Source organism: Macrobrachium rosenbergii, chromosome 2 (assembly GCF_040412425.1).
Source record: "Macrobrachium rosenbergii isolate ZJJX-2024 chromosome 2, ASM4041242v1, whole genome shotgun sequence".
NCBI classification, from domain to species: Eukaryota; Metazoa; Arthropoda; class Malacostraca; order Decapoda; family Palaemonidae; genus Macrobrachium; species Macrobrachium rosenbergii.
The window spans coordinates 46,637,935-46,650,552 of record NC_089742.1 but is presented as its reverse complement, the minus strand read 5'-3'; the positions used below and the strand labels follow the sequence as shown (position 1 = coordinate 46,650,552).

The following is a 12,618-nucleotide window of genomic DNA, read 5'->3' as shown; positions in this document are numbered from 1 at the left end:
GGCAGGACTTGCAAATTATTAAAATAGGCCTCGTTAAAAGAGGAGGCCTTTGCCAACACGTCAGCCTGGAGAAAAACATTTACGTTTTGGCAAACGATTTAGACTGATGTCTATTTATATAACGCACTTTGTCTGTTATTTTCAACTTTGATAAAACGCAAATACATTATCAAATCACCAGAAACGCATATATTCATACATTTCGGCTTCAAACACTTAAAAATATCGCGAAATACGGAACTTAAGTTTCGCGTCACGTTACAACTCCCGAGTCACGATTACACTTGCTGTCTTTCAAAAACAAAACAAAACCTCGCGCTCTGATTGGTCACTATTTCGTGAAGTGGAATCTGTCAGCCAATAACAGGGGAGTATTCTAGTGACGCACCAGGCCGCCAAGGTTTCTAAAAAAATGGCAGGGTACCAATTTTGAGCAAGGTTACGCCTATGTCCTTTCGAAAAATAAAGGCTAATAATGGAGTTATATAAAACCTGGCCGGTAATCAACAGGGCAAGAGCTTATACTTCCAAAAACCAGTGGCCCTCAAAAGAGCTCTTGACTTTTGGGAAAAAACACGATTTCCCTTCGACCATCAACCGACACCATTCAGACTATCACAATGGGCGGGGGCCCGACGGAGTTATTGTACTTTAGCTATTGTTTCAGAAACGTATTCTTCATTCTTGTTGACATTTCTGTGGTAGCGGAGAACTGGCTTATGCGCTCAGCCATCAAGAATTTACCAGATACAATTCCAATTAGGTGTGAAGTGAATTCTATGTTCATGGACTACTGATAGTCGTGTTAGACTAATTTCTCGCATATACTAAGCCGTAATTGAGGCAGGATGAAAGAGAGAGAGAGAGAGAGAGAGAGAGAGAGAGAGAGAGAGAGAGAGAGAGAGATTTATAACAGGGGGAGGCAGATATCTAATTAACTTGACTTAATGCTAGGAGGAACCTGTAGTCATAAGCGTCTCTCTCTCTCTCTCTCTCTCTCTCTCTCTCTCACTCACACACACACACACACACACACAAAAGGGAAGCTTTCTTCCACTTATTCTGTAAAACCACGGAAGTGTTTTGAAAAGATTCTTAAGATATTTCAGTCTTGTAGGTTAGGTTCTGGTAATAATGATGGTATATGTATTAGGTTTTCGTATTAGAGAGTAATTTATGAATTTAGGCAACTCGTTTTGTGCCCCTGCATAAAGTGTGGCCTTCTGGTGCAATCACTGGTCCCCAGCGGCAATGAAAAGCCCTGAATTCAAAACATGGAGAGTGTAAATAAAAGGATTATTAGTTCACATTAAACGTTATGGGGGCATTTTGTTGAATTGTTGCATTTCGCCCACTGCTTTATTAACGTTGCATCATTTCATCTCCTGCTTCCATGCAAATAGGGCTCAATGGCAACAGGCAGGCAGACATAAATATTTAATGGGTCTTATTATTATGTTTATGAAGCATTCGGTCTAAATGTCACTCTAGACTACGGATTGGCGAGAACCCTTCTGGCTCTTAGAGCTAATCCGAACACACTGGGAGTTTCAGGGGAACGTCTTTGTCATTTGTCACTTTTTTCGTTTTTCCTGTTTTTTTTTTTTCCTGGGGTTTTCGAGCTTCAATACAAGCTTTATCTGAGGTCTCTTCCTTTGTGCTAACTTTAGGTTTTGTTGTGCAAACTGCGGTTCACCTAATGCTTTTGTCCTCGCAGCTGCCAAAGTTATTTGTGCTTGTATTGTGTCGGTCAGTATTGACAACAGCACTTTCTCTGAAACGCACGAAGCATTTCTCTCTCTCTCTCTCTCTCTCTCTCTCTCTCTCTCTCTACTTTGGATGGCAATCAGCAAGCCCTTCAGAAAAGAAGCAAAGGCGTTAGCAAGAATAATTATGATAGAAAATGATCCTTGTAGTCTCCCTGGGCTATAGTGTCATTCGGATAATAGAAGTGGTTTGGTTCGTTTCCTGAAGAATCCATCGGATTATTTGCCTGGTAATGAATAGCCTATGATGGGCTGTAGTCACTACGGTAAAGGGCATGAGGCTATTAACCTCACTACAAAATATTTGGTTAGAGTCCGACAGGCTTCATCAGGCTAAAGCTGTCGCCATCACCAGAGTTGGCAACTGTGGCACTAGGACAAAGCGATAAAATAACCCAGTTTTTATTGGTTTCTATTGCTTGAAATTTTCGAGAAGTGAAAATGGTAAATAACTTTCTCTGGAAGAGTACAGTGATATTCACTGAAAAAGTACTGAAGAAATATTGTCTATAAGATAACGCAAGAGAAGAGTCGAACTGAAGAAATCTGATTGAAATCAACATCGAATTTCTGTCAGCAATGGCGGCGTGGACGCTCTTGGTTAGCAAACAGCACGGGAGTCATTTATTATTAATAAGGTGACCCGCACCACCATAGAAGCGAAGTAAAAGGTCTCCAAAATATTACATCCGAAAAAATAACGTGTAGAAGCTCTCTTACGGTGATTCAGATTCACCAGAAATCTGGAGAAAGGTCCATTCGTCATTCTATTGGCTACACAGAGGTAGGCCTAAACTTGGTTTCCGTGGCTAAACATCCAAAATCAATAACAGAGCGATGTAAAGACAGCAACAAAAGAAAATAATGACACAACTTAGGCAATTATAACGCTTTTTCGACAGTGAGGGAATCGTCAGATGCGTTAGTAGATTAAGAATTGCTCAACTTTCAGAAGCAGGTCGATTCTCTATGGAAATTCAGAAGAAGAAGAAGAAGAAGAAGAAGAAGACGCAAGAGAAGAATCTGGTAGTTGAGAGCTTCTGTAGAAATTATGTTTACCTAGGTCTAACACAGCCCAGAATTCAACTGGTTTGGAAATGTCCGTGAACTGTATTGACAAAATGCTAATAGATGCGCTCAGTACTATATATATTATATACTTTATATATACTACTCGTGTAAGCCTCCAATAAGACGGGATGGTTTAGATTCCAGATCCTTCAATTTCCAAAGTACTAAAAGCTTACGAAGACGCAGTCTTCTTCATCAGGCACCGATGCACTAAGAATTTAGGTTCTGAACCACCCTGTCTAATTTAAGCCTTACATTCTTAATGTATGTATGTATATATGTATATATATATATATATATATATATATATATATATATATATATATATATATATATATGTGTGTGTGTGTGTGTGTGTGTGTGTGTGTGTGTGTGTGTGTGTGTGTGTACAGAATTTGCGAGATTCAAGTATTTAAGTTAAACCTTCCAACATTTCCAAATGATCAAAAATAATCTTATTTTCATCATTTTGTTCTTTTTAATATTTCCCCGTTTCTCGAGAACCACAAAAATCGCAAATGTCATCGACCATTCACTAGACGCATGAGCAGTAAGATATATGTCTTTCCTAAATAACCCATATAACTGATTCATGCATTATTAGTGGTAACTGACACGTAACGTGTAATATTTGATCCATAAGCCTGTATATATGACAGTTATATAACCACAAGACTTCCGGGTGCTTCTTATTACGTATTGGCTGGCAACGAATTTCGGCGTAGATGGTAACATCTGTTGCAGTTTTATCAATAACATCCTCATAGCTTAGGTTACCTTAGTCCTACTACCTTGTAAGTTAAGTTTACAAAAACAAAGATTCTGAAAATCAATTCTTTGCAATGATGAGAAGAAACATCTTTTCGTTGTTTCGCGGTTAAAATATTTACCAAATAGATATACTATCCTAGCGATGAGACTCTAGAGTCTAGACCAATAAAATTACAGCGGCGGTTATTAGGGGCACAGAGCTGCTGTGCAGCCTCGTAACGATCGGCTTGTCTTCCTTTGTAATACCACGTCTTTCGTCTTAAGTTCTGTTTCAAGCCCCTACATAATAACGCGGAAGGCTTTGCATACATACACATTTCACAAGAGAAGAGACAGACAGACAGAGAGAGTGGGAGAGATAGGTAGTACTAGCCAAATCCTCCTTGAGACTAAGGTCATTCATGGCCGAAGTTTAGAACTTTCATGACTGATTTTCGTATATAAGATTAGATTCCCAATTTTTCTTTATGTAATTATAAACATGAGTGATTCATATACTGGCGTGAGTAAGCGTGTAATTGCGTGGATATAAATCTCCATGGAAAATAGATAAATAGATAAATAAATAAACAAATAAAATATGACTCCATGAATCCTTGCGTGCATGGACAATGCTGTTTTCAGATTCTTGAGAAACAACACAACGCATTCCCTCCGAACCTCTCCTCCGAGCAATTTGTGATAAAAATTCTACCGTGAAGAACGGAATCACGATGAAAAGGTTACCCATCACCCAGTAAAAGAAAAAAAATGTTGAAGACTGAATGAGGGAAGAATGAGAGAGAGAGAGAGAGAGAGAGAGAGAGAGAGAGAGAGAGAGAGAGAGAGAGAGAGAGAGAGGACGGACCAGGTACAACTTGTTGCTAGCGATCGATACTCTGGCTGGCTGGACTATATTTAGCCTGGAGTAACCGGAGTTTGAGACCCACCGAACGATGAGTTGAGAGGGATAGATGGGATACATGAAAAGATGGGGAAGGACTCTCTCTCTCTCTCTCTCTCTCTCTCTCTCTCTCTCTCTCTCTCTCTCTCTCTCTTTTCGGTTGGTGGATAGACGAGGAACTAAATAGACCTTAGTCCACATTACCTGTTGAGAAGCACGACAAAAATATGATATCCGCGTTTCTATGGTGATGATGGCTCGCTGCCTGCCTGGAAGCATGGGACAAGACGCGTGGGGACGGGCATTGCAAAATTTCGTATTTTCCACTCAACGGAGCCATGGCTCGTGTGGCTCTGCCACTGGGTAGGCCTTCGGTGTAATTTGGTAAATTATATTATTGAGAGAGAGACTCACACACAGGCAGAGAGAGAGAGAAGTCCTCGTTATAGAGAATGGAATAAATATCGATATTTGCTCAATTTTTTGCTGGAATGGTAGAAGTAATTTTAGATATTTTTGAGAGAGAGAGAGAGAGAGAGAGAGAGAGAGAGAGAGAGAGAGAGAGAGAGAGAGAGAGAGAGAGAGAGAGGCCCTTGTCATAAAGAGTGGAATAGATAGGTAACGGTTGTTGCTTGAGCAATTGCGTGAATGATGGAGGTAATTTTATAATTTTAGATTTTTGGGTTGTGCGTGTGTGTGTTTGTGTGTGTGTGTGTGTGTGTGTGTGTGTGTGAGAGAGAGAGAGAGAGAGAGAGAGAGAGAGAGAGAGAGAGAGAGAGAGAGAGAGACAGAGAGAGCATTTTTCATAAAGAGTAGAATAAATGTCGACATTGTTCGATTGAATACACGAATTTTAGACCTAATTTAAAATAAGTTTTTGCTCATCTTTTGCGCACAACGTACGAGATTCTGTCCCATATTGAGTACTGAATCTTGATACATAGGACACACCAGGAAAACCCCGTAAAAGCTTACAAACTCATAATAATGTATTCAAGACGCGGCATTAAAGGCACACATAAATATTAGGAGAGAGAGAGAGAGAGAGAGAGAGAGAGGCAAGACTTGACGATAAGTGGGGCCTCTGCTATTGTCACCCTGCCTCTATTCATGTAAGAGTAGTGGCGCCAGTCACTTATTAATCTCCCAAGTTCCTTAACTTGATTTTAAAGGGACGTGTTCAACACACGATGGTTCGCCCTCTCTCTCTCTCTCTCTCTCTCTCTCTCTCTCTCTCTCTCTCTCTCTCTCTCTCTCGGTTCCCCACAAATTATAGCTATCATTATTAAGACATCATGGTTAAAAGTATCGACTACTTCGTTATAAAAGAATACATCTAATTTTGGTTGCTATGCTCCTGTTTGTTTTATAGATTTTACTTTGCACATATATATATATATATATATATATATATATATATATATATATATATATATATATATATTATATATATATATATATATATATATATATATACCTTGAACAGTTGTAAATTTTCACTGACGTGTCCCAAAAATATCCAGGTGGTTCTAGCATATGTCATTTGTATATCTTTTAGTCATTTACATTTCAAAGCTACATTACTAAGACACTTTTGCAATAATAATAAAAACTTAAAAGTGATATTTGTCTGTTAATTGAGATTATACATGGTAACATGACCACTATATTCGTCTGCAGACAGAGGAATAAGTCTATGGAATGATAAAGCACTACTTCCTCTCATGTAGGCCGAGTGAGTGACCTCGGCCTAAGATTAAGGTTGTCCTGTGCATAGGCCTAGCAATCAATCAATCAACCATTTCCTGTGGCACCCACGGAGATGCATAGGGCCTCGATGAACTCACGCCACCACATTCTGCCCTGGGCTAACTCCAAGATCACCCCAAAACTCGTCTCCTTTGGCCTACCTCTACCTCTTCTACCAGGGACAACCCACCCCTTGTCTTCTATACACATGGTCTAGCCACTTCCAGCGTGAGAGCCAAACATACTCATTGACCAGGACCCCATTACTTCTCTACTTCTGTTAATTGATATCCTATTCCTCCAATCAATTCCTATTATTCTTCTGAGTGCCTTATTTTCAAATATTTACAGGTGCATAGTCTAGGACCATAGGCCTAAATTCAAATGCTAAAAATTTAGGCTTATAGGCCTGGACTATGCACCTGAAAATACTCGTGTCCGGTTACGTTCGTTGATGGGTGGTTGATGAATGATGAGTTATTTGCTGATGAATAATGCTGTTTCGTAGCTACAGTTACTGCAGTAATCAGTGAATTTGTGTCTCTTTAGTAAGTGCTTTTCTGAACAGCAACTCCTGTAAAGAATTTAATAGCATTCTGTCATCCATAGCTAAGCTTCTGTCATGCGAAGGAATCGAAAGCTTTCCTTTGTAGTTAATAAAGAAAAAAATAAGCAATTCTGCAATTAGCAACAAGTGTGTTTTTAATATATCTACATTTGCTTGAACACGATAAATGGAAGATAATACAAAACTTATCTTTCTCACTGGGAAAGCCTTTAAGTAAATTACTTCGGTTAACTTATTGTTACTTCAAGAAGAGTAACAATAACAGATACATAAAAATAAAACAATTAAGATGTCTCACTATGGCTGGTTTAGAACTAGAGAAAAATAATTAAAACGTGCAAAATTCTTGTGCTTTTCTCCACTATTAGCGTTTGCACTGGTCTAGGTACGTGAACGTAATCTGGACCTCTTCTCGATCTGGGAGAAGCCATTTCACCCAGACACTTTGGTGGGCCTATTTGACAGCCTTGCAGCGCATGAATATCTTGCAGCTGACAGCAAACAGCAATTCCATATAGATCCTAACCTAAACCACCTGTACTTTACACATAACATTCCATTTAGGAGATAAATCGAAAATTGTATCGAATCTAAAATGGTAGCATAGCGACAAAATCATGGTATGGTTTCTTTTCCCGCCTCTGCAGTGTCCACTGATAATGATCCAACTGAACTCTGCTAAATAGATAAAGAAAGAAAGTTTTGCCTGCGTAAAATAAGAAACTTTTAATTTTACCCCACATTTTTCAAGTTTTACATTAGAACACGTCTTTAATTGAGTTATCCTTCTACTACGGTCGTTTTCATGTTAGAAATTCCTTTCAATTTCCCTAAAAAAATCCGCTTCGATACAATTATGGAGACTGATAGCCGATAGTAGACGGCTGAAGGGACAGCTAGTGTCGTGGGTGATGTGAGGCAACTTTAAAGGTACGGTGCTTTCAATAACAACATCCCAACAACATCCCCTCCTCTTGGACGGTACAAAAATGATGTTTCTCTCTCTCTCTCTCTCTCTCTCTCTCTCTCTCTCTCTCTCTCTCTCTCTCAGAAGTTTCCAGTCGCCTGCAAGATTTCACCAGATCTCAGTGTCTGGTTTGGTATGGGTTCTTCCCGATGTTTGATTTCAATGCAGAGTCTTGCCAGGAAGATACGTAACTTGTATATAGACAACAATAATAATCAATTTCTCTCAATTATTCTTCAATGGTAACCATTTTTTATATAATTATGTTGTACGAAGCTCACTTCATTTAGGCAGGAGCATGAACAAGGGAAAACGACATCATAATCGCATCAGATTCTTAGGTGGGACCAGACCTTTGAGCCTTTGTTTATTAATGCAATCCACATCAAACCGGATCCATCACTAAATCAATTCTCCGGAGGGTAAAAGTTAAGCATCAAGAATGTCATGTCTTTGCCAGCTTTGTCAATATGAGAAGCATCACGTACGAATTTGTCCTTTGGAAACGAGTTACCAGGGAAACTTCTCCCGTGAAAGGCGAGGTAGAATGGAAAATTCTAGAGGCAAAGAAAGGAAACAGGAAAGTATTCTACAGCCAGACAAAATAATAAGAGAAATCATAATGCATTTTTACCCCGACCACGTCAGTAGGCCTACTAGCGTTAACTTTAAAGCAATTTATTTTCATTTCGTCAATTTGGACAACTATCCCTCTATACCGCTATCGTCTGAATTAAGTAGTTATCGAATATTGCTAACCACTGATAAACTAATTATAATTTATGCTAGTTGACGTATGACTTCATAATCTAGTGCAGACTCATACATACAGTGCTGCCACCTACATACCATCTCCGGAATGAGGTATATTGAAGGAGTATTCGACAACCAATGCATATCAGCGTAAAAATCGTATGGTCGCAGTGAATCATAATGAACATATTGCGAACATCATAATGAAATATATGGCAGATAAGCAAATGAGAGGATTTTTCATTTTTTTATTGCGATTTGAGTGAAATCTAGAATTTTGCTAGGCGTATGCCGTCGACATTAGGAAGAAGAGTGCGCTAATGAATGTTTGGCTGTTACGAAACAATTGATAGTTGCTCCTACTGCAAAAGAATAATTAAAAAGTATACATCTTAATCTACCCTTCTTTAATCTAACCTAACCTGGTGCCACTAATTGTCAAGTCACAAATGCCCCATATTTTCGAATTCCCAAAAAGATCTCGGCCGTGGCAAGATGGCTTCATAGTCTGAAAATACCCGGGATGCCAATCTCGATAGCTTTGGCGCCTTCCTTACCCTGAAACTTTTTAATGGGTACTCTGATGAAGATTATCTATTGCGACGCAGTGCAAGAATATGATTGATCTTGACATTATCAGGAAACTGGCTAACAATTCCATCGCACGTTGTGATGGCCAATAACTGTACATTCCATTTGTCGATTACTTTACAGTGACATAGGCCTAAATTTGTTGTCAAATTCACGAATTTCAAGTTTATGAAAGAATGAGACTAGGCATATTAACAAGCTACACTCCTGCATGTACATTCTGTAAGACAAAATCGAAAAAAAATACGTAGAAATACTGGAAGATTCTTCTCACTCTTATTCTTATATAATACTTAATTGTTGGAATTTTCAGATGTCCTCCCAGCGGGCAATTAATGGAGCCCTCTGCTTCCTGTCGGTAATCTGCGCTCTGGTGGCCCTGACAAACGCTAATCCAGTCCTGACAACGGAAGTAGACAGCGCGCTTCCGACAGACGCGCCGGCCACAGAGATTCCCAGAGACAAAAATCCCGTTTACAACGTCTGGGAATACGCCTACATCCACGATGGGTCTATCAACCAGAGGAATGCCCCTGCACAGTGAGTTGAATTCATTCCACCTGTTGGAAGGTCATCTAGAATTCTGAGAATTCAAGGGAATGTGGAGACTCTGAGTCTTCGGTAATCTCGTTATGAATTGACTTAACTCACTGCTAGCTAGCTATATAATTCGTGTGATCGTTACAGATTTCTTGTGAGGTTTCATATTGAGACAATGCCCGGTTAGTACTATCTGTATATTTTCAAAAGTAATTAATCTGTAATGGTTGCAAATTCTTCATGATAAAGGAAGTAATTTCTTATTTGTCACATTCAGATTCTGGTAGTAGTCGTCTTTGATCTGATTTGCATTAAATAATTGCAAAGAGAACTTTTGTGCACAGTGGAAAAATCATTTTAATTGCACTGCAACTTCTGTCCTGTCGAAATTGATTCTCTCTCTCTCTCTCTCTCTCTCTCTCTCTCTCTCTCTCTCTCTCTCTCTCTCTCTCTCTCTCATGTATTTGATTTACAAATTATGAGAATCATAGGTATAATTCCACTGAATTCTAGAAACTAACTCTGCTCAGAACGTAGAGCCCAAACATCGGCTGTTACAAAATGTAGTGGATATATTGATTTTTTCTTTTTACGAACAATACACCAGTTGTCATTCATTAAAAAAAATGGGACTGACCAACCAGTAAGAGATGAAACGGTAAATCTACCTTGGTAATACTTTTCACTAACGAGAAATGGAAGAAGAAGCATTTGGTATCCAGTCCTGAATGAATAATAAGTTCGGGTTGTTTCGGCCGTAAGTCATTCAGGCCGTAATCACGTTCACGTGCAAAATGGGCGCCGTGTTTAGTACCAGCCTCTTGAGGATTTACGTAAAATATAAAATAATGACGGTAAATACGTTGCTTTGGATGTTACGGCCGAAACGGCTAGGACCGATAATAATCTGTGCGCAGTAATTAGGCCTATAAATGTCTGAGTATCAGGCTTCTCAGAACATTGGGCCTTAATCTTTCATTTACCCGTGTCTGTGCGCGCGTGAGCGTGCCTGTGTATGCCTTGTGTTCGTGTGCATGTGTGCGCGCGCGCGTGTGCGTGTGTGTATCTGCCACACGGAATTCTCAACTTCCCGTCTTCCTTAACTTTTTGGTTACGCTTTCTATTCAGGAACCTGGAATCCTCCGAGGAAATATATGAAGAAGAATCTCTTTCGGGGGCGCGTGGACTCTCGACTTTTCATTCGCGAGAATTAAATTTCGTCATCCTGCCATTTTCTTCGTCATTTTCATTAGAGATGCGGTAATAGGTTCTCAGACAGCATTAAGGAAGACTGAGGGAAGATTGCACGCCAGGAAATCCGTGCGATAAATGCAAACAGATTAGCATCGCCTCATATTTCTACCTGACGGGATGACATTATGACCGCTTCTGCACTTCCGGAAGCATTCTCTATCGCGTTTCAAAATGACATCACTTTAAATTAATTTCTTTAGTAATAGGCCTTTTAACTGAACTTCCAGTTCTTTTTAAGACTAAATTTTCACTTCACCAAAAATGTCCGCATTTGAGAGTGAGGTAAAAAAAAAAAAAAAGTGCACTTGAAAAATCATGTGAAATTCACCTCGTTCTGAACATATTTTACGTTAGAACTTAAGTATCTCATTATCTTGCTTAAAGAGACGCATTGCCATGAGAAATGAATTTATCTTTTTCGAGTCGAGACTAATTTAAATTGCTGGAACCTGAGCTCTTCCCATCCCACGTTTTAACTTTGGTCTTTTAAAGATCTGTTTCTCATTTATTTTCCGGTTTCTTTAAGTCTTGTATAAAGCGCGCCTTAATAAAAACTTGTCTTACGTGAAGGACAGACTGTGTGTTTTTTTTTTTTTTTTTATTCAGAGACTCGCCTGATATTTGATTTATTACTTTTGATGAACAATGGAGATACGCCTTTCACATTGAGATAAAGGCTCCATCGGTATAGGTGCAATATAAAAGATATATTCTATTATACTTAACAAATGCAGAAGTTGTTACGTCTGTTAATTATGTCAAGATAAAATAATCACTAACTTCATACTTTTAAGAGATAATGAAATTCGTTTCGTTTTACTCAGAGATAACTTAGCAGTTTAAATGTCGACATCAGCCTAGAACTCTCACAGTTTTAGTCTTAAATTTTAGACAGTTTTTTCTTTTCCTCTGTCGTGGAAGTATCTCCTGGTAAACTGTTATACCTCACAGTTCCACTGTGTTACCATTCTAGACAATGGAACGTGCCCTGGTTTATGGTGAAGGGATCTCTTCATGTTCCTAAACTTTTATTATAAACTTCGGGTGGTGACTAAGCCAACTAACCGAGATCTCAGCCTCGGCAGGAAAAATGGCGATGGTTCCAAACTTTTTAGTATATGCATGCAAGACGCAACTTTGTGTCTGTACACACGAACTTGATTGTTTGTCCCTTATCATATGTCGAAGCCTTTAAAAATCATAGGTCTAGTGGTCCCAATATGGACGAAAAAGAAAGAAGGTGGTGCAAAAGAAGGCGAGGGACATCACAAAGATAATCCTCAGTTGTAACATCCAAAAGTCTCAAGAACCGACAAATAGGTGAATTTCTTGCCACTCAAAGGTTTGATTAACAGATGTTTGACTGTTTAACTGAGAACCAACAACCTTTGCATCAGAGTTTCCAAAAGGCTGGCATGTCTGCAAGACAGGTGCACTGAAAATTGGCATCAGAACAGAGGTTGACTTCAGTAGAAAAGTCTCGTGGCATTTTTGGGTTATTTCCAGGTTGACCCAGAAAATTTCTAATGGAGATTAGTAACCCCAGTTAAAACACCGGTTCAGTGTTTTGAATCATGAGAAAAAATTCAAAGAAAGCAATGGACACCTTTCAAAAATTTCACGTTAGATGGCCTCTGCGTGTTTAGATTCGGAGGGTGTTATCATAATACACCACTGGTAAAACTCAGCTGGCTACGAATTACCT

At 39.1% G+C, this 12,618-nt stretch overlaps 1 protein-coding gene across 2 annotated transcripts in view; it reads right to left on the bottom strand.

Annotated features, from left to right (window-relative positions):
* The window catches only part of LOC136846168 (uncharacterized), a 48,112-nt gene that overhangs the window by 28,539 nt on the left and 6,955 nt on the right, over positions 1 to 12,618 (bottom strand). Inside the window, exon 1 of one of the 2 annotated variants that reach the window (XM_067116958.1) lies at positions 4,696 to 4,944. The exons of the other annotated variant lie outside the window; for it this stretch is intronic. Within the exon in view, the coding sequence (XP_066973059.1) occupies positions 4,696 to 4,831 (136 nt within the window). The 5' untranslated portion in view covers positions 4,832 to 4,944. Of the gene's footprint in view, positions 1 to 4,695; positions 4,945 to 12,618 lie in introns of those variants that run through there. 2 annotated transcript variants of the gene reach the window in all.